Below are 20,962 nucleotides of genomic sequence, written 5' to 3' on the forward strand. Positions count from 1 at the left end.
CTGATCTCTGCAAGCACTTCATTAGGGTTTGTTCTGCACGGAGAGAATCATATGGAAATGAAACCTTTGTGCTTTAAGTGCTCGATGACCGTGACGTCGACCACAAATTCATCACATCGCTACAAGAATTTTATTTTAATGTCCAAAGTCCATTCAAAGTCTATTAAAACTAAATGTTTTTTTACTTCAAGCATCATTAAATAAAACAAACACAATTGTATTTATAAAAAAGATCCTGACGTGTAAAATAATATTAAAGACATTTGTGTATTTTTAACTTGATTTTGATTGAATTTGATTCATGTGTTTACAGTGGTAAATTCATTCTTATTTATTTCCTGCACTTTATGGTGCAGTGTAAGATAATAAGTCAAGTGTGAACATCACATGGGAAATAAAGAACATTTTAAGAACATGGGATTCATCTTTAGTCATTCCATGTTTTTAATTATTAAAAAGGCAAATTGAGGGCGTCGTCACAGCACTTCCTGTAGGTCGGTCTCTGTCTTTTAGTTGTTTTTATTTGGTTTTTTTTTTTTTTTCTACTTCAAAGAGAACAACTCACGTACTTTGGAGTTAAATCCAGAAGGTCTATGGACTTGGTTCTCAGCTGTCCTCCTTTCTCATACTCCAGGATGATACCTGATCATCGAACAGAAGCGGCTTTAAACAGGGAAACAGCTAAAGTGCTCACTACGGCAGGATATCGTCAGAAAGTCTAAAGCCTTCCATCGTTGAATTATAAATGACGTCACCCTATGATTGATTACCTGGAGGATAATATCGGAGCAGGAACCTCTTAAGTTTCAGTTTGGCTGAGGCCAAATACTACTGTGATTCTCTTCCTCTTTCTTAACTCTCGTGGCCCTGTCAACAAACAGTTACCACAGTGACCAGGGCTGTTACTGCGCATGCGTCAAAAATCGCTCATGGATCCAGACCGCGCAGCACTGGGTAATAAAACAAGCGCTTCTTTTGATTGTGCAGGTACCTACCGGTTACATATGGACACACGCAGGATATAATCCGATCCAATATTTATTAATGAGCAGAAGTTTTTTTTATGTCATTTCAGGAAAATAGTGAAAGGCTTAAAGAGTTTCTGTTTAACAAGATTCAGTCTGTAAATCTGACCTGATCTGCTCACGATGATGTATTTTATCATTAAGATGACGTCATCTGCAGTACTGAGTACTGAGTAGTCTGTGTTTTTAAAGACTGCTCTGTCATTCCTCGACAGAACACCTTAAATAAGTCATGTGTGAAAGGCACCCTGTGATCATCAGAAATGAGGACTGTGGTTATGGATTTTTCCTCACCTTCGTCAGGATGCCATAATGGACTCGTGGTCTCAGCAGGAGGTACCACTGGACCATCTATTGGGGAAACGTGGGTATTGCAGGGAAAAGGCAGAAGTATAATGATAATATAAATAAATTATATAATTTGGTGGCTGAATTAAAAAGTGGAATTGGCTGCATATGTCCCCCGGGCCTTAGTTTGCCTGTGTCTGTTCTTCTCAATGAGTTTAAGATGATGCCAAATACTGTGGCCACAGATAAGAGGAAAAAGTGAAAGTGTTAGATTGGAATCAGTGAATCTCACCTCAGTGTGACCTCAGTGCAGGAGTTAAATGGAGCACAGGAGGAACTGAATGTCGTAGCTGCCCGTTATGAACCTGGAGGAAATACTGTTACAGGAACGCCATGGCACCAGACTGACAGAGGTCAGAGGACGTCACTCACCTGGATCCCGATTTGTCAAAGGCAACATTTGTCAGTGGCAGTATGTGTGCTTTCAGCTCCTGCAACAAAAGAAACAAAAAGATATGTTGACGAGAAATTCAAAACATAGATTTTCTTTTGTACTCAAGACAGACAATAAAAATTCTAAAATAGGTTCATGAGAAATATTTCAAATTATACTATGTATTATAAGTTAAAAAACTGAACTGAACCTTGAAGATAAACTATGGTGACAGAGCTATAACCTCCAACTAGTGCTGCTCTCTAGTGTATGGTTGGACAAATAACAGCCTATCTCACAAGACATTTCAAACCAAAGAACAATCAGAGGTAAAAAGTCAGCAATCTGAGTACTGAGAAGTATTTTTCACTGGCTGAGGCCAAATACTACTGTGATTCAAAATCATGAGGCGTAAAAACAAAACTTTCTTTCCTCAGTCTGAAGTGGGTCTGACCTTAGAGAAACAGAACCTGTGCTGGTTCTGCTGGCCCTGTTTCTCCTGTAGTCGTAGGATCAGCTGTTTGACCTGATCAGCTCGGGTCTCTGTGATCAGAACCTCTGATCGTCTGATCTCTGCAAGCACTTCATTAGGGTTTGTTCTGCACGGAGAGAATCATATGGAAATGAAACCTTTGTGCTTTAAGTGCTCGATGACCGTGACGTCGACCACAAATTCATCACATCGCTACAAGAATTTTATTTTAATGTCCAAAGTCCATTCAAAGTCTATTAAAACTAAATGTTTTTTTACTTCAAGCATCATTAAATAAAACAAACACAATTGTATTTATAAAAAAGATCCTGACGTGTAAAATAATATTAAAGACATTTGTGTATTTTTAACTTGATTTTGATTGAATTTGATTCATGTGTTTACAGTGGTAAATTCATTCTTATTTATTTCCTGCACTTTATGGTGCAGTGTAAGATAATAAGTCAAGTGTGAACATCACATGGGAAATAAAGAACATTTTAAGAACATGGGATTCATCTTTAGTCATTCCATGTTTTTAATTATTAAAAAGGCAAATTGAGGGCGTCGTCACAGCACTTCCTGTAGGTCGGTCTCTGTCTTTTAGTTGTTTTTATTTGGTTTTTTTTTTTTTCTACTTCAAAGAGAACAACTCACGTACTTTGGAGTTAAATCCAGAAGGTCTATGGACTTGGTTCTCAGCTGTCCTCCTTTCTCATACTCCAGGATGATACCTGATCATCGAACAGAAGCGGCTTTAAACAGGGAAACAGCTAAAGTGCTCACTACGGCAGGATATCGTCAGAAAGTCTAAAGCCTTCCATCGTTGAATTATAAATGACGTCACCCTATGATTGATTACCTGGAGGATAATATCGGAGCAGGAACCTCTTAAGTTTCATCTTCCTCTTTCTGATTAGATTGGAATCAGTGATTCTCACCTCAGTGTGACCTCAGTGCAGGAGTTAAATGGAGCACAGGAGGAACTCCTACGGAATATAGAAGAACAGCATGTCAGTTCAGGGGTTTCATGATTGACTGAGCATTCAGTATTCATTTGAGAAAAGACCATCATCACCAGACTGAGAACGTGGAGACTAAACCTCAACCCGGCCCTGTTGGTGAAAAAGAACAATCAGTTTGTAATGACTTGTCTGGTCAAAACACTTCATCATCAATGTCAGGACATGGAAGTGGAAATTAGATGTTTAGATGCTACACTCTGCCGATGTAGTGTCAATGATGTTGATGTGATGAACAAAACAATCAATCATTAGAAGAAGAATGCAGTGAGGAGCTGATGTCCAGTCACGTGGACTCATCGGCGTCTCCTGGGTTAGCTGCATCTGCCTCCTTCCTGCACCACGTCATGGTGACTTTAATGAGGATAGTTGTTATCAAGAATATTTATTCAGTGACAGAGCGACATCTAGTGGTTAGTCTTACCTATTGCATGCAGCAACGGTCGCTGCGTGAAAAGTTGTACCTGAACGTTTCAAGATAATTAAAAAATACACACACACACACACACACACATATATGTATGTATACACACATACATGAATATATACAGATAAAGAGAAAAACACACACACAAATATATATACATATACACACAGATGGATTACGACCCTTTGATTATATGTTGCCACGTGAGAACGTCAAAACGCTGCTACACATTAGAGATGAAGTGTTTCAGCTCTTATCAGGTGGTATCTCTGTGTGACCTGGACTCATTTATCTTAAGCTTTGACCTTGTTGTTAATAACCAACCAGTGTTCACTCACTTCCTTGTTTTCCTTCCACAAAGAAGGCAAAGGATTCCGACCAAAGCACAAGATGGAGACCGTTGAAAGGTGGAGGTCAAGCTGGAAGTTCCCAACCACCCTCCTGTGCTTCTATGGATTTTTCAGCACAGTGAAACCACTGGAACCTTTCCTCTTTGCATACCTTACAGGGCCGGACAAGAACCTAACAGCAGAGCAGGTACTGAGCTAAAGGTCTGTTAATGAAGTCAACTTCAAACTGCTCCAATAACTGACCTGTGACTCTGGAACATGAGTGGATAACCTGTTGGAGGGTCTGGGTCCATATGTTGAGTCATGACTGACTATATTAAACCACAAGGATGCAACTGTAACGCTAACCCTAGCTTTCACTAACTTTAAACTTTAAAGCTGTCGCCTATAAAAGCATTAGAGAGAAAACAAAAGAACTTAATTTAACCTACGAGGTTTTGAAAAATTTGTGTGTTCAGGATTTGACAGTTACATCGTAGATCAAGAATAACGTCTCATCTGAAGCGAGTGTGCTGAGGACAACCTGTAACAAATGAACATAATTGAAGCTGATTATTTGGTTAGGTGAAACTAAAGGTATTTCAAATGAGACACAAAGCCTACATTAGATGAGGAGGATAGAACTCAAAGAACACCACAGTGAAAGAAGTGTGAGTTTCATGCAGTAGAATTTTCTGTTGTGGACAACATTAACACCTGTTAGTATCTGATATGAGCAGTACTTTCCAAAGTGAAATGGATGAATTTCATCCACTGCCCTGGTTTCCCTCCATCAGGTCAATAACCAAATTCTGCCTGTCTGGACCTACTCCTACCTGTCAGCACTAGTGCCGGTGTTCTTGCTGACTGACTGGCTGCGATACAAGCCTGTTGTGATGTCCCAGGGAGTTGCACTCTTCCTCACCACTGCCCTGCTTCTGTGGACAAAGACGACAGCAGCCATGCAGGCCATGCAGTTCTTCTATGGGGTGGTGACTGCCAGTGATGTGGCCTACTTCTCCTACATCTACAGGTAATTCACTCATGGTCCAAAAAACGGAATACCCTTTTGCGGGTCAATATTTCTAAATATTTCCCCATTTTGTCCATGAAAGTGTAATAGATCACAGGAGATACCGGAAGGCCACATCTTACTGCCGTAGTGTTCAACTGTTGGGCTATACAGTGGGCTCTGTGCTGGGTCAGCTCCTTGTCAGCTTCGACCTGATGTCCTACAACAACATCTTGGTGATGACTCTGGTTCTGACCGCCGTTGCTCTTTTTGTCTCCTGCCTCCTGCCAATGCCACAGAGGAGCATGTTCTTTCACCGCAGACAGACGCCAGTGGTGAGAATGAAAACCGACGGCGATGGGACAGCAGAGGACAACCCAACGGTATCCACAATAACTGTAAACGACACAAAAACAACATTGGAGGAAAGCTGTGAACCAGAAAAAGAGGATGTTGGAGACAGAAATAAAACAGGATCTGGACCCAAAGAATCTGCAGAGTTTGAAAGCTGTTCCTCTGTTCTCCTGCAGCTGTGGAGGAACTTCTGTGACTGTTACACCTCCAGAAAGCTGCTGTACTGGTCAGCGTGGTGGGCCTTGGCCACCTGTGGTTATAACCTGACGGTCAATTACGTACAAGTCAGTTTGGGTCAAACGCAGTCAGTGAATATTGATCTCTATATAACAAGAACAACAACAATTACATTAGTCCAAGTTTTTAACAACGGACCTTGAAGAGAAACACATGTATGGACATATACTCGCATATACAAACATGTACATGTATATACACACACACACCTAAGTGTTGCGTTACATCTATGTACCACACATTCCTTGCACTTGTTTTTAACACTTCATACAATACTGTAATACTGCCACTGTAACATCCACTGCAGGTGCTGTGGGAGCACGTTCAGCCATCCCAGAACTTCAGCATCTACAACGGTGGTGTGGAGGCCGTGTCAAACCTGATGAGTATGCCACTTTAGATGAGCGCAGAATAGAAATATACCTGCAGTGAAGTACCGATGCATTTCCTCAGAATACTTCCTTCAGAGACAGCCCTAACACATTAACTGCACAGGTGCAGCCACAGCCTATGGAATCGGCTTCACTCAGGTCAGATGGGAGACGTGGGGGGAGCTGGCTCTGGGTGGATTCTCTGGGCTTGGAGCAGCTGCCCTTTTCCTCATGACCTTCAGCAGTAACATATGGCTCTGCTACGCTGCCTACATCGTTTTCAAGAGCCTGTACATGCTGCTGATTACAATCGCAACGTAAGACGTTTTCATTTTGGGATCTGATAAAAATCACATTTTACGACATTTTAGACAATATGACTTTCCATTTCTGATCCAGGTTCCAGGTTGCAGCTGGCCTGTCAATGGAAAGGTATGCACTGATGTTTGGAACAAACAGTTTTGGAGGTCTGGCTCTACAAACCATCATCACAGCTGTGGTTGTGGACAGTAGAGGACTGGGTTTGGCCATCATTCCTCAGGTTAGTCATCTAAATAAAAAAATAAAAACGTATGACACAAACTCTCAAAAACATACTTGTTAACAAACCAATAATTATTATTCAATTTTGTGGGTTTTTTTTTTCCAGTTCACCATATATTCCAGCTACTACGCAACCATTGCGTTTGTGTTTTCACTCCGGGGCCTGTTTGTCATTTGGAGAGAAAAAAAAAAAGTATCAAATCATGACATTAACCCAGCAGTGACCTCCTGACCTTTAGGTCCTCAGCCATAAGTCAACACACAACATAAAGTACTCATTACCAACTGCCACACCTTGATTATAGTTCTTTCCTTTATACAAAATAAATGTACAAGATTCCACACAACCGTATAAATGAGTACTTTGGTCATTTCTTAAAATTCATTTTAATATATACTGTATATATTTACACATTAACTTAAAATGATCATACCCGATGCAAGTGTTTTTTTTTTCCCAGTTCATTTGTTCTGGTTACAATAATGTAAAATGTGTTGCAGAAACCCAGAGAGCTGAGCGTGTGTCAGCAGGGCAGGAAGGATGGCAGAGAAATGCCTCTCATTCTGAAATGTTGACCTGCAGCACAAATAAAAAGCTTCTCTTTACAAATGTGATCACTGGCAGTACCCGCCCTAACAAATCCTGGACTGGATACAAATACTGATATGCACAAAGAGCTAAATCCTTTTCCACAATGAAAAAACACATTGTACAGAAATGCAGCATAATGAATTAAGTGAAGTCTGTATGGAATAACTTGGGTTTCAGCCATTAGACTCTGTGGCTCAGTGGAGGCTGAGGCCATGAATTCACAGGTTAATTCATAAGAGAGGAGGAGTTCAGCCTCTCCCTCTGCACACACCCTCACTTGGTTTTGTCCTCAGTAAAAAGTGTCAACATGACTGTCCTTTTTTCCACAGATTCACATGTTCTGGATAGAAAATATGAAAATCCTTACAAACGTTGCATTTTTAAAGCTACTTGTGAAACAAAACAGTGCAATAGGTGCAAGCGTGCCAGTCGTTGACCCTGTAGTGCAGCTGATTGGATGGATCACTATAAGAAGGGATTTGTGGAAGAGCCCCCTGCTGGATACTGAGCAGGTGGAGCCACACCCTGGAAGGAGAGAAAAAAGAAAACAGCTTTGACTAATTCACCTGCCGTCATCTCTGTTGTTTGGTGACTGATATGTTGAACAGACATCAACAGGAGAATAAATCATGTATATTACTAACCAAGAAAGGGTTGCTTTGGACCATTGTGCCACCTACTGGTTGACCAAATGGAGTCACCAGAGGCTTAGCCTGACCAAAGGTTGGAAATCCTCCACCTAGAACAAACACATATTGTTATAGATGTTCAGTGGAGGCTCAAACTTTTGAACAAGGGGCCCTGGGTGTCGTTCCATAACTCTGTTGACAAACAAGCCAACAACACAACACTAACCCATGCACGCTAAGAACTGTAGTCTGATTTTGCTGGTATTTCTTGCGTTGTGCTATTTCTTCAATTTTTTTATTTCATAAATCGCCATGAGAACAACCATAGAAGTGAAGAAAGATTATACAAAAGCATAAGAATAGAGTTGGTGTTTCAGATCTGGATTTACAGTCAGATTAGAGACAGTAGAGGAAGTGGAAACACTGACACTGATCTAGATCAACCACAGACAGTCGGACGACCACAGGATTTCAGAGACAATCATTAGTGAGAAGTGAACGTTGTCCAATCAGGATTCCTCAGCAGCCATAAGGACCAATGAAATGACCTCTTCTATTTATAGTTTGATTCTTTATTCACTTGTGTTGATCTTTTTTGTTGGATCTAATTATTTTCATTGGTTTCCTGTTTGAACCTGTTCACAAAAACTTTGAATCAGCAGTCATCCAGGAACCAGGAACCGATTCATCCATTTAACATTGATTTACTTCATGAACGTCCTTCAGGAACAACTGAGGTTCTAAATCTAAAGTTCCACTGTATAAGAAAAAACATAGCACTATAAAATCAGTTAACATCCTACCTTTTATTGGTGGTAACAATGTATTGTTCAATAATATTGAATATTATTCCATAGTAACACCAATTTAACCAGGAAAACCCCATGAAGGTTGGGAACATGTTTCTTAAAGGAGACATTTCCACAGTAACAGTGAAGCTAATTATGAAAAACAAATGCACGTAGTTGAGTTGATTCATGTACTTTCAATGCTTTTCACATTTAAGTGCAAACACACGTCTAGTGGGTCAAACATACAGTACATGTCAATGTCATGTCTCACATCTGATTATTTTCCATCCAAAGTAAATGATGCCTCACAGCAAAACCACAGGCCACAACAGGTTAGAATTATTCAGGGTGTGCAAATGTGAAAATGTGGCCTTTTGTGTGGTGGGGCACTCAGAACGGTTTATTATATTATATTATAGAAGGGTTTATTGACTGGGATTTACTCACCATTATGTTGCTGAGGGTACACAGGAGGCTGAGGGTACGGAGCCTGGCCAGGATAGGGTTGTTGAAAAGTTCCACTGAAGCTGGTGGGAAGGTTGTAGGCTGCAGCGTTTCCGAATCCAGCAGGCATACTCATGGAACCTGTGCCAAATGATGCTGCAAATAGTAAGATATCAAGAGATTTAAGAAATAATCACAGCAACACCGCAACAAACACAACCACAGACTGTCCACAGAAAAGAAGGAATTATTGGAAGAGTGGAGGATTAAGTCATGATTAGCTGACAACTTAGTAAGGTGGACAGTTTAAAAGAAATACGGCCACCAAGAGAAGCAATGAGGAACATAAAGTCAAAAATGAATTTGTTTAACTCAACTTAAGTCATGAAGATTTTGACTTCGAGTTCAAAGTCAGAGGAAACAACAACAAAGAGAAGTGTTGAACTTTCTTTTTTATCTCTAGCTATAGGTTTGGTCTTATGTTGATTTCGTCAATGTCTTATTTCCTCTCCCAACATTTCACTCTAACATTTGCAACAGAAAAAAATGAGGAAATGTATAAATGAGCGAGGAAGATAAAGTGACTCCTGGTGAACCTGATGAAGACACCTCATCATGTCTGATTGCATGGCAACAGCAATTAGACTGGCCACTCTAATTACATTAAAAACACCAATGTACACAGTGCACATTCTTGCACGTTTATCTGAACCCTTCCAAGAACCTCTCTGGGAATTCTCATTGTTTTTGCAGCAATGCATTTTTGTGCATTCTGCATTTTCAAAATAAAACATTTCTGTGTGTGACATGGTGCTCAGACACACATTTAGACTTGCTAACGTACTCACCTGATGCTGCTGCTGCTGCTGCTGCTCTGCCATTGCTCTGAAATGGGTTGGTGGGGGCCACTGACAGGGCCACACCAGCAGCTACAAATGGATTAGTTGGCTGAGCTGGTGGAGAGTCAACACGGCCATTATGAGAGCAAACCCATCAACACTGTATCACATTATAAATTAATAACAGATTAAGAATAAACCAAGAAAAGAAAAAAAATAGTCCATCTGATCACTCACTTTCAAAACCTTGAGCCATTCCAGGCAGTGGAGGCTGAGCTGGTGCTTTTGACACTGCAGCTTCTGAACCAAAGAGACCACTGCAGGTGAAAACAAACGCAGCAACATCAGTCAAAGAAGACAGTCTAATCTACTGTACTGTAAGGGGTCATGTTACCTTTGTGATGTGCCACAGGTATTGTAAACATTGTTGGCAGACTCTGGGGGGGGGGCAAATACAGTATCCAGCTGAGCAAGAGCTGCGTAGCGATCGCCCCCTGCTGGCACTGCAGGTTGCTGTTGAGGTGCAGCAGCCACTTCAGGTGCTGTAGCTAAGCTCACTGTCCCAGGGATACTACCTAGGGGCGACCGGGGGAATGTTAATTTAAAACAGACATGAAGAAAATTATTGATTGATTGATTGATTGAATGAATGATTGATTGAACATTTTAAAAACTAGCATCAATATAAATGCTAAATAAATTGCAAGTCTCCTTACATTGAGTTTAGCCATTCAGGTGAAGCTCACCTTGTTCAGTTTTCCCAGAGCCAAACATATTATCTAGGTCAGCCAGGGCCGCGTATCTGTCAGCAGGGAAGCCAGTGCCCTGAACCCCCCCTGCTCCTGTGGAGTTACCCTGGGAGGAGGCACCGAAGGCTCCAAACTCAGCACTACATGATTTGTGGAAGTTGTCAAAATTTGCAAAATTAACATTTGCTAGACCCCCGGAGGCACTGCCTGTTTAAAAAAAAAAAAAAAAAAAGAGAGCGAGTGAGATTGAGAGAGAGAGTGAGAGAGAGAGAGAGAGAGAGAGGGGTTAGGGTCTCGACGAAACTGGATGATACTCAATAATGCATTATAGAAGGTAAAGTTGTTTGAGAGGCATTATTTACAATAGGGGATTTCAACCAATGGTCAAGGTTCCCCTGGTGATCCTTAAAGATATTCAAGTGGTCCCTGGCCTTCAAGTATATAAGTACTGTGCATTTGGAAAGAAATCACAATACCTAATATTCAAACATGTAAAAGCCTTTTTCTAAAAACAGATGAAATTAATTAATTAAATCTTACACATCATTTTTTCTTATTATTCTGGTGTATTGTGCATAAAAATTACCATTATAAGTAATAGGTGATACAGCATATAAGACACCACGTTATTTTAGGAAAAGTTCTTGGATGATTAAGGGTGGTGTTGGAAATCATAAACAGAGATCTACTGAACACTTACCCACACTGTGGCTGGATGAAAGCAAAGTGATCACTGGCAGCCAAAAATCAAAAAAGGCAGCAGAGGTTGAAGAATGGAAGCACGGCAAATTCAGAAACAAAGAAAAGATGTCAAGAAAAACCAAAGCTGAGAAAATGTAAAGACAAAATAATAAAGTTAAATTAAAATAAAACACAGAGAGAGAGAGATAGAGCAGTGATTTCTTAGAAAGTCACAGGACAGAGTGGAGTTTATCTATCATGCAATAGAGAACAGTAAGGAAGTCGTGAAACCGAGCGGCAGAAAGAAAAACCACCAGCAGAGGGCACTGTTTCAAACACCCAAACAGACTGAGGACACAAACGTGGTGCATTTGAATACCAGATCTGAACTTCCGTCATGTTTTTCATTTGAATGTGGGTGTTTGTTCGCTGCCCAGTGTAGGCGCACGCTGTACCTGTGCTCAAGGGTTGAAATGTGGCCTGAGGTGTGCAGGAAAAACAGCCCGATGACCCAGAACTGCTCCCAAATGCATCAAAATTTGCAAAGTCTGCATTTGTGTTGGCGTTCTTTGAAGCTGGAGGTGGTGGAGGAGTGATGTTCAGAGACACCCACAAAAGACAACAATGAAGGAAGAGCAATGGAGGAGATTTACACACATGACATGATGGTTTATATGAACATAATGGATGACTAACACTAACGGCCAATCAACAGTACAGGATTCTGTTGCGATGTTAAAGAATGTTTATATTAAAGTAATGAACAAGTTTCACATATTTGTGCCAAACATTTTGTGCTTTTCTTACTTGTGTGGTTATTGAAATGTGCAAAGTTTGCAAAACCAGAGTTGGTGCTGGCATTCACATTAGGCTGGGCAGCAAAGATGTCTCCACCCAAGTCACTGAGGAGGTCAAACTTTTTGTCCTGGAACTGCTGCTGCTGCTGCTGCTGCTGATGATGATGATGATGATGATGGGTCTGTCCACGGTTCGTCACTGGTGACTGAAGACAAAAAGACGGAGTCTAAACTGAGACCAAGGGCACAGTCTTTCACAGCCATATCCAGATATCAAATAATAAAATGTAGATTTCACCTGATTTGGGGGTGTGTGCTTGCTGAGGTGCAGGGCGGGGACTGAGTCCCCCATCAGGGACTTGAGTGGTCTAACCTCTGGGGTGCTGCTGGTGCTGCTGTTAGAGGAGCCAGAGATGGAAGCATGGACTGAAGCTACTGTCTTAGCCTGTTCAGGGGGCACATACCTGGACAAGAGTTCAGATACAGCCTTAACATTAGGTGAAAGTGAATTATTTGTCACTGTGATACAGCACACCACTGTCAGCGGGGCAGGGGGGGGGGGCACCTCAAGCACCTCAATGATAACTTGGCAGCTGGTGGATTCAAACCTGAAACCTTCTGGACCCAAGTCTGCTTCCTTAACCACCAAGCCACCACAGCCCTGTGACCTCTATGAAAGTACTTGGAACATAGGAGGTACCAACCACAGGGATTCTACTCAAGTACTGGAGCCAGTGTTTCACTATTTACTTTCACAAATTAACCAAAGGAAATAGATATGGTGTCAAGTCAAAAGTTTTCCATAATCTGAGAAGAAATTAAAAACAGTAAAATGGAAAGGTTTTTTTCCAACACTGATGTGTACTTGTGTATAATGGGCCCAGAAAAGTCAGGCATTTGTGAAAAAGAATGCATGGTTGCATGTTAAGGCACGCTCTGCTCTTCCCCCACATTTTGTTCAGACCTGAGAACTAACTGAAGATCAACAGCAGAAATGACTTTGTCCTCGACACAGACAGGCCCCCAGAGCAGCACAGTCTGAATGATCTCCTAAAGAGAACCATGACGACTTCACAGTCCCATCAAAACAATGCTTCTTTAAACAATCAAAGACCAGTGAAAGGATGACAGCTCTGATCTCCCATAGGGCTGCAAAAATATGAACTCAAATCTTTGTCTAAATGGTTCTTATAGTAATGAATGTTTATTATATATACACATGCATATAAATACATATATAAACAAATATATGTGCGTATATATACTGTATATATATAAAAAATGTATATGATATAAATGTTTTATATTTATCTATTCTTTATTGAAATATTGACTATATTATAGTCAATATTCCTGCAACATACCATTTTAATGTGCAATATTTAGGCCAATATTTTATGCAACATTCCAACTTATTAGATGTTGTAGCTTTTGGTGTTTGAAGTTTGTAGTAGGTAGACTTAGAATTTACTTTTGGAATTCTTATTTACACATAGCACTCAACATGTTTTTTTTTTTTATTTGTCACATTGTACCAGGAAAAGACTGAGATGAACTTGTCTTTTACACACGCGTCCTGATGAGGGCAGCAACAGTTCTAAAGACAAGAACATTCATCCATTTCATGATGAAAAACAACAAATACATAATTTGCCCTAAAAACTAAATAAAGTTGCCGAAGCAACTACAAAGCCAAGTTCTCCTCGGAGATCAATAAAGTAGTTTTGACTCTAATTAAAGCATTAGTAAACTAAAACTTGTAAGAAATAATAAATCTTGTGTGTCACACAGCTTCCACAGCACCGTCAACACACACGCACACACACACAGACACACACACACACACAGAAGAACAGAGTTATCTGTTGACTTGCCTGAGGCTAACTGCTGTGACCTCATAGTTAGACATTCCAAACCATAGTGACAAGGCAAACGTACACAAAGGGAAAACATTTCTCTCCACAAAGCCAACTCTTCATATTTAACCAACTCACCAGCGCTTTTTCTCGTATTTCTCTTGAAGAAACTCCTTGACTTTCTGTGGCTCTCTGAAGTCTGGTACTGAAGAGGTTCTGTCATCGTAAAGGCCGAGCCAAATCTGTTTACAAACCTGAAACACAGATGATACCATCACGTGACCTAATGCAACATTTTTTCCAAAACACAGAGAGCTGCTAGGTGGCTTCTTCAGTTAGGTTTTTCACTGCATGTGAACTGGTTACAAATCAATACAAATGTGTGATAATTCAGATTGGGTGAAATAAAAAATGACTCGCACATCAAGGTGTAAAGAATAGGCTGCATTATCTCAAAAGACACTGGTCATACATCATACACTTAATACAGTATGTGGCAGTATGCTCCTAAAAACGTTGGTTGTGACCCACTATTAAACCCAGACATCAGGTCCTACGTAGGCTAAGAGATGTTCAGGGGTTAGAACAGAACATGGGAAGAACTTGTTCCACAGACACCAACAGTGTTCTCCAGAGTTCCTGTCTCTTCTTCTGTTGTTGTTTCATATATTGACAGTTAACCAGTTTGACCAGTTTAATTAGAGTAGATCAATGGAGATGTTCCAGTGTTTTTGGACAGAAATGGGACTTTTTTTCTTTCCTGTTATTGATGAGAACAATGTCAGTTGGTGAGGTTCACAGACCATGTCAGTTGGTGATGGGATTTGACACAGTTCTGATAGAGAAAGGATCAGTGGATTGGGTCACAGTTGGACTGGAGATCAATTGGTTTCAATATATATTTTATATATTATTTGTGATAGATTTGTATTGTGAGTTCATTGTAGGCCAATATTCTCCAGACAGTGAATACGAAGAGTGCCCTACACTGGACACTACATTAGAAAAAAATTTTATTTGGGATTTTTTATTTAAATACAAGATAAAAGTCTAATATTAACACATACAAACTTAGCTGTTGTTATCTTAAATTAAATTAATTGCAATTCAATGTTATAATTGAAATCTTCACTTCTGTTGACAACTTTCCTTTACACAAACATTTGGACCTAAATAAAAACATATATTTAAAAAACAATATATATCCTAAAATGCAATCATGTACCACCAAGGGTCAGTGCACCCCTAATTGAAAAGAACGTCATTAGAGTTTCTATTGTTTTGTCTTTAATTTGATCATTAGGTTTGGTTTAACAAAGGCCATAGTGTGATATTCTATGTTGTGAGACATAATAGATTTCTCACAGTTAGAAAGGCCAAAACCATCTGTTCTTACCTTGGTTTTGTCCACATCACCATCTATACAGCCACTTTGGAACAGCCCTAAATATTCTGTGATTCCCTGAGGCTTTGTTCCATTTTATTATTGATTTAGCCGAAATGGATACAGAAAGTCCCACAATGGTTCCTTTGTGCAAAACAACACCAGCAATCATAGAATAGCAATCATCTGTCTGATGCACTGTTTAATGCTACATGATATAACTTGAAAAACTAAATGTAGTAACCTCATTACGCTGATGATCTACTTGTTTCTCATTATTAACAGTGTGTTTATTATTATTATTAGGATTGCAAATTATTAGCCATGGAAGAGTAACACAGTGGTGGTGGTCTTAACACTGTCCCCCGTTTATGTAGCTGTAAGGAAGTAAGCTCCGACTAAATTCACAAATCTACACCTGTTGTCATCTATACAACCAAGCTCTATTTGTTTGATGGTTTATCTACATTTATACAATAAAATCAAGTGGACAATCAAAGGCAGAAAACTATAATACAAAAAAAAACCTTTCTAATGTGGAAGATAAGTGTGATGTTTACCTCATTCCCATGTTTCTGTAGGAAGTCGATTTCCTGTTGTGTAAAAGTAGTCATGGAGATGGACTTGACTCTGTGGGGTGGATTCAGTCCTCGTCTGAAAACACAGAGGTGTAGAAAGGGATTGATTTAAAATCGGGATTGTACTCATCTGGAAACTGTACTGACCAGACGAATGCTGACTTATTCCTGATGCTATAATCACCTTAGATATAAATTCATTATAAACCCAGTACTGCCCAGCAATTTGACCCACAGGACATTTGTCATGTAGGGTAGAGAACCAGGCTATATTACTGTGCATGTGCCACATTTCTGTAGCACTGGCAACAAAAATCAAGTAGTGAAAACCTTGAAAAAGCTGGTCTGAAATCACATGTTTTGTTTACATGCGCCATGCTTTCACACTCATGTTGACATTTGGCCAATCACATGCAGCCCTGGACACATGGGCCATCCATGCACATGTATAGCCACTCAGATGACGCCCAGCTCCGCTAACGTTCCTGCAGGCTAGGTAGCCAAAGGACTCAGTTACAGACTGTGCAGGACTGGCAGAGTGTTAGTTACAACAGCTGGAGGTAACACCACCAACCTCATAAGGAGCAGTTCAAGGCTAGTCAATCTAGAGCACAAACACCGTCCGTTGGGCAGTGGTGGCCTGGCAGTTAAGGAGACGGCCTTGTGTCAAGAACGTCGCAGGTTAGTTTTGATGTTTTGAGTTACAGAAACACTATAAATAAACTCTTCTGGTGTCCAATTCTACAAACAGAAATGTGCTGTAAATACAGATGTATATATTTCAGTTTTCATGTTGCAATTAAAAAAAAATTGTATCTGCCAATTTTATTAGGATAGACGTGACAAAGATATTTAAACCACTGTGCCTATTATAAACATAGTGGTGTAAACATGGGGGTTCAGAAGAAATACTAGACAACACTGCTAAATTATTCACCGCAGTCATCAAAACTTATTTGGACCATCACTCATTTCCTAGTTGACTATGCAATATCCACCAAACACAAGGACATGTGGGAAGTCAATGATTCAGTTATTTATCTGCTGTTGCTGTTTCATCTCATTAAAAATAAACATAATATAATAAAAATGAAAATCCAGCTCATAAAGTTGTCCTCAATGGTTGAATTTGAAGAATAATCAACCCAGGACTTCAATTCAAATCAGCAACACATTGTGGAATTGTAGTGGACCAGAGACCTTGACTAGATTCAAGAACATGGACGAAAAGCAACACCTTCTCAGGATAGATTTACTGTCTTTACTTTATTCTAACACTAATCACAGTGACAACAGAATCATTTGCATTTAGCTGGACATGAAAATAAATATGTGTTTTTACAATCCTCCAGTTTATAACGACAGATGGAAATAGTCTGACTTGGTTCTGCCTAAATATAAAAATGAAGAATGTAAAATAAATAGGTAATAATTCATAATGTGTATGAATTGTGAAGGAAAAAACAACATCTGTGTCAACCTTTTAATAAATTAACATTTAACGGCAGATGTTACATAAATGCTGTTATTACTACTTACAGTAAAACATACACAGGGACAGAGGTGGTTGTCAAGTGTGCCTGGTCTGTTGTTTTGAGCCTGGTCTTTCTGTAAGGACTTGGTTTCCTCTGGTTTACACTATCAATCCCATAAAATGCAGGATTAGAGTCATTTCACTTTGAGCTTTTTGTGTGAAGGACTGACACTAGTGCAGCGACAGATTGGCCAAATGGGGTTACTTCCTGCCATGTGTGGTTCTCCAGGAACACATTGTGAGTGGTGTACCTCCTGGGAAGGCCTCCACCTTCATCAGGAATGTGTTTACACAGCAGATTCCAACACAGTAAGAGTGACTGTGTGTAGTCTTTACTGACCACCACCAAACTTCACCCACTTCATAAGTGATGATCCTGACTATGGCTTCTGTCTAAATACATTTAATAACAGTCAACAATAAATACAAAGTTGTACTAGGGATACGAGGATTAGCTAGTTAAAGATTTCAGCACTGTATTCAATACGATAAAAAGATTTAACTTTATATTTCAAGTATCAAATAAATATTCTCATGATATAACGGCCCTAAACCTTGTAGGCCTCACGAGGGATTAATAAAGTTCTCTAAATCCAGCCATCTGTTGGTATTAAATTATGCATTGGGATAGTCCATCCCAAGATCAAACAGTGACTTGTAGAAAACTTTACAATTTCTTAAAAACTATTCTAGACTTTGAACCTCCATGAAACCTAAACCAGTTGAAACATGCAGCATATTGTTGGAATTAAACATATCTAGACAATACATTAACTATGTCCTTAAACCCAACGTTTCTGCCTGAAGAAAACAAGGAAAGTGAGAGGCAGAGACCGACTGATCTGTCACTTCCCGTTGCACATTGAGAATCACATGCTGATGATGTAGCAGCATATTGAAGCCACACCACTTCCTGAGCCTATATGCACTGGGCTTCCTACATACAGTATACCTCACAAACATCACACATGCACATGTCTGCTCGCAGTGACTTTCTTTTATGACCCATGTTTGTGGGAGAACATCACAACATCAATGAACAAGAGATGAATTTTAATCTCAAGTTGTAAAAGAAGTCAATTAACTGGCATCACAGCCTTCCCCAGCACAGGGTGAGCAGATGGGAAATCTACACAGACCAAGTAGAGAAGTGAAGTGCAGGGCAGTTCTGCCCATCAGCAACCACACAATTAATTCTATTCTTTCTCTGTACTAAATTCAGAGTGGACACAGTCACAACTTAACAAAATTAAATTCCCGCATATTTAATTTACCGAAACTCATTAAACTAAACACACCTAATTCATGGTTGTTGTTTTTTTTTTTTAAACATCTCTTTTATTTTGACTAATTAGACCATGTTACCTTCGGGTTACAGCTTAGTAAATAATTAGTTTAGTGTATAACATTCTTCAGATGAGAGAGAGTAACAGAGACATTCCCCATTTAGGCCCTGACTAAATATAAGAATGAGCAGAGGAGGATGAGTTTCTTCAGGACGATTACACCAGTGCCATACAGTAGATGCTCCATTCAACTATGGTCAGGGATTTGTTTCAGCTTCCTCTACAACCTCTTACACAATAAAGTTGTGGATGAATGAATAATGATCACATATCAAGATGATCTTTGGGGTTGATACTGTACAAAGTGGACTGGATCACAAATACAGATAATACATGAAATGATAGAAATGTAACAGGTTACACATTGAAATAAAAAAAAACTATGTACTATCTATTGTCACTTATATTTCACTTCAACAATCACCCATGGGAATATAGGAAAACCTGACAGATAACACATTCTTCTTGTCAAAGGTACTGCATACCAGAGATACTGATACTTAATGATTACTTTCATTAATGGGTCCCTGATATTTTACGGAATGGTTTTTTTTGTACTTGTATAGGTATTATTATCCACAGTACTGTCTATATGTTGCAGGTGTTATCGTCTATATGCAATGCTACCGGGTAGATAAATTCTGGAATCGATCCCACAACCCTCCAGGCGAAAGACAACTGCACTACCTGCTGATCCGCAGCTAATCCCTTGTGTTAGAGAGCCTTCAGGGGCCTAGGACGATGTACCAAAAACAATGTTGAGCGGTTAAAGCTATACTGTGTATGTTTTAGTTCAATTTATTTTGCTTGTTTAAGTCGTTTTTTGAACAATAATTACTTTATTGTTCTCTGAAAACACCGCCACGTTCACCTGGAATGGTTTAACAAAGGTCCACGAAGAAGAAGCTGGACACCTCTGCTTGTGATAACGAAAAGCTAGCATATGTTCTTATGAGAGTTTTAACCACAAGGTGGAACTCTACTAATGTACGTTGCTAATTTCTGAACAGTACAACATGCTACTGAACAAGGTCGCCAAAAAGTAACAGCTACAGGCTAATTCACCAGACCGAGCACACAAATGACAGATGACTCCACAGTGGAGCAGAAGCTGGAGTTAGCGAACACTACAGAGTGTGTGTGTGTGTGTGTGTGTGTAGGATTGCTGGCCGAGCTTTAGTAAAATGCTCCACGCCCAACTGAATTTGACACATGTCAACACAACGTTAAAGCAGATAAACTGACACTGGTGCAAATATCTCATGTGGGCTAGCGCCGGTTAGCCGACAAGCTCGGCTCAATCTTCACAACGTAAGAGAGACATGCTACAGCGCCAGGTCTAAAGTAGGGTAACACTGTCAGGTCAACACTTACAGGATGCCAGAGCAAGAGGTGCAGACGAAGGAACCCACGGTCATGTTGGCATAGGTTGGGCCGCGCTGGTCGCAGTCAAAGCACTTTCTGTTGGGAGGTAAACTCGTCATTTCTCGCAGCATCTTCAGGTGTTTCTCCTCTTGTTTCCGTTTCGCACTTGCCGCCATGGTGAAGAATATAGGACCGTTTTGTGGATTTTAATTTAGTTGAGGGGGCAGAAGATAACCTATGAGTAAAACAACGAACAGTGTTTTATCTGCGGTTGCTGACCTGTATGCTGTGGGAAAGGGAATGGGGCAGATCTGCTCTGTTGTCAGAGCGGCCTAGCTTCTCCAAGAACAAGGAGTAGGAGGCGTCGGATCACGTTTTCTAACGGAACTAGAACTGAACGCCCGTACTTCCGGTTTCACTCAAACATCGTTATTCACTTTTCTGTTTCTTAGTCAGAGCCAAATTAAGCACACACTAACGTGCCAATAACACATTTCCTCTAAAAGATAAAATGCGGCGTAAATTTACACTACATGTTGATGATTGATTGTTGATATTTCCTTAAACATAGATTATATTCTTTTCGATACATGTAACAGGCTCGATGCGGGAACTATCTTGTCTTAAACGCAAGACTGCTTTGATGGCGCTAATCTTGTGTCTCACAACACTCTAGCGCCACTCCCTGCCGTATTACTGTCATTGCACCCAACTTCCACTTTCTCAAAAGTCCACCGTGGAATATTTGGACGAAAATATTTGACGGGCCTTGCCTGTTCGCAGTAATGCACTTCAAAATTATTATTACTATGATTTTATCAATGTGTTTTTTAAATGTATTATTTAACCCGTTTTCATTATCTA

The 20,962-nt window shown here is 40.0% G+C and overlaps 3 protein-coding genes and 1 long non-coding RNA gene across 9 annotated transcripts; 1 reads left to right on the plus strand and 3 right to left on the minus strand.

The window, feature by feature from the left end:
• Position 1: 1 nt before the first annotated feature.
• On the minus strand, positions 2-809 carry LOC107988474 (uncharacterized). Its single transcript, XR_001759938.2, has 3 exons — positions 771-809; positions 570-642; positions 2-33 (listed from the first exon to the last, which is right to left on the minus strand). It is a non-coding gene; the product is annotated as an uncharacterized LOC107988474 (long non-coding RNA).
• Positions 810-846: 37 nt separating this feature from the next.
• LOC112486954 (dynein assembly factor with WDR repeat domains 1-like) lies at positions 847-3,126 on the minus strand. Its single transcript, XM_025055095.1, has 5 exons — positions 3,081-3,126; positions 2,880-2,952; positions 2,201-2,345; positions 1,746-1,804; positions 847-1,678 (listed from the first exon to the last, which is right to left on the minus strand). Exons 1-5 carry the CDS (start codon positions 3,118-3,120, stop codon positions 1,630-1,632), a joined length of 366 nt encoding a protein of 121 aa, XP_024910863.1. The 5' UTR covers positions 3,121-3,126; the 3' UTR covers positions 847-1,629.
• A 771-nt stretch (positions 3,127-3,897) lies between these two features.
• On the plus strand, positions 3,898-7,135 carry slc19a3a (solute carrier family 19 member 3a). Its single transcript, XM_008308407.3, has 7 exons — positions 3,898-4,204; positions 4,794-5,029; positions 5,112-5,646; positions 5,907-5,985; positions 6,095-6,287; positions 6,370-6,511; positions 6,620-7,135. Exons 1-7 carry the CDS (start codon positions 4,058-4,060, stop codon positions 6,743-6,745), a joined length of 1,458 nt encoding a protein of 485 aa, XP_008306629.1. The 5' UTR covers positions 3,898-4,057; the 3' UTR covers positions 6,746-7,135.
• On the minus strand, positions 6,920-20,706 carry agfg1a (ArfGAP with FG repeats 1a). Of its 6 annotated transcripts, XM_025054975.1 has the most exons (15): positions 20,108-20,706; positions 15,836-15,929; positions 14,030-14,145; positions 12,334-12,499; positions 12,046-12,241; positions 11,694-11,813; positions 11,258-11,290; positions 10,555-10,764; positions 10,203-10,383; positions 10,046-10,125; positions 9,818-9,922; positions 9,566-9,571; positions 8,973-9,125; positions 7,750-7,844; positions 6,920-7,630 (listed from the first exon to the last, which is right to left on the minus strand). In XM_025054975.1, exons 1-15 carry the CDS (start codon positions 20,272-20,274, stop codon positions 7,571-7,573), a joined length of 1,782 nt encoding a protein of 593 aa, XP_024910743.1. In that variant the 5' UTR covers positions 20,275-20,706; the 3' UTR covers positions 6,920-7,570. The 6 variants fall into 6 exon arrangements, with proteins under 6 accessions (XP_024910743.1, XP_016887642.1, XP_024910744.1 ...); XM_017032153.2 differs by lacking the exon at positions 9,566-9,571 and having other exon boundaries at positions 8,973-9,110; positions 20,108-20,704; XM_025054976.1 differs by lacking the exon at positions 11,258-11,290 and having other exon boundaries at positions 20,108-20,700.
• Between the last annotated feature and the right edge of the window lie 256 nt (positions 20,707-20,962).

Source organism: Cynoglossus semilaevis, chromosome 4 (genome assembly GCF_000523025.1).
Source record: "Cynoglossus semilaevis isolate Cse_v1.0 chromosome 4, Cse_v1.0, whole genome shotgun sequence".
NCBI lineage: Eukaryota > Metazoa > Chordata > Actinopteri > Pleuronectiformes > Cynoglossidae > Cynoglossus > Cynoglossus semilaevis.

Coding starts and splice junctions, on each gene's coding strand:
- LOC112486954 (XM_025055095.1), bottom strand. CDS start 3,120: ATGAAACTTAAGAGGTTCCTGCTCCGATATTATCCTCCAG. Junction 2,953..3,080: donor GCTCCGATATTATCCTCCAG/GTAATCAATCAT, acceptor TTCGATGATCAG/GTATCATCCTGGAGTATGAG. Junction 1,679..1,745: donor TTTGACAAATCGGGATCCAG/GTGAGTGACGTC, acceptor TATTTCCTCCAG/GTTCATAACGGGCAGCTACG.
- slc19a3a (XM_008308407.3), top strand. CDS start 4,058: ATGGAGACCGTTGAAAGGTGGAGGTCAAGCTGGAAGTTCCCAACCACC. Junction 5,647..5,906: donor TGACGGTCAATTACGTACAA/GTCAGTTTGGGT, acceptor CATCCACTGCAG/GTGCTGTGGGAGCACGTTCA. Junction 6,512..6,619: donor GTTTGGCCATCATTCCTCAG/GTTAGTCATCTA, acceptor TTTTTTTTCCAG/TTCACCATATATTCCAGCTA.
- agfg1a (XM_025054975.1), bottom strand. CDS start 20,274: ATGGCGGCAAGTGCGAAACGGAAACAAGAGGAGAAACACCTGAAGATG. Junction 11,814..12,045: donor ACATTTCAATAACCACACAA/GTAAGAAAAGCA, acceptor CACCACCTCCAG/CTTCAAAGAACGCCAACACA. Junction 9,923..10,045: donor AATGGCTCAAGGTTTTGAAA/GTGAGTGATCAG, acceptor ACTCTCCACCAG/CTCAGCCAACTAATCCATTT.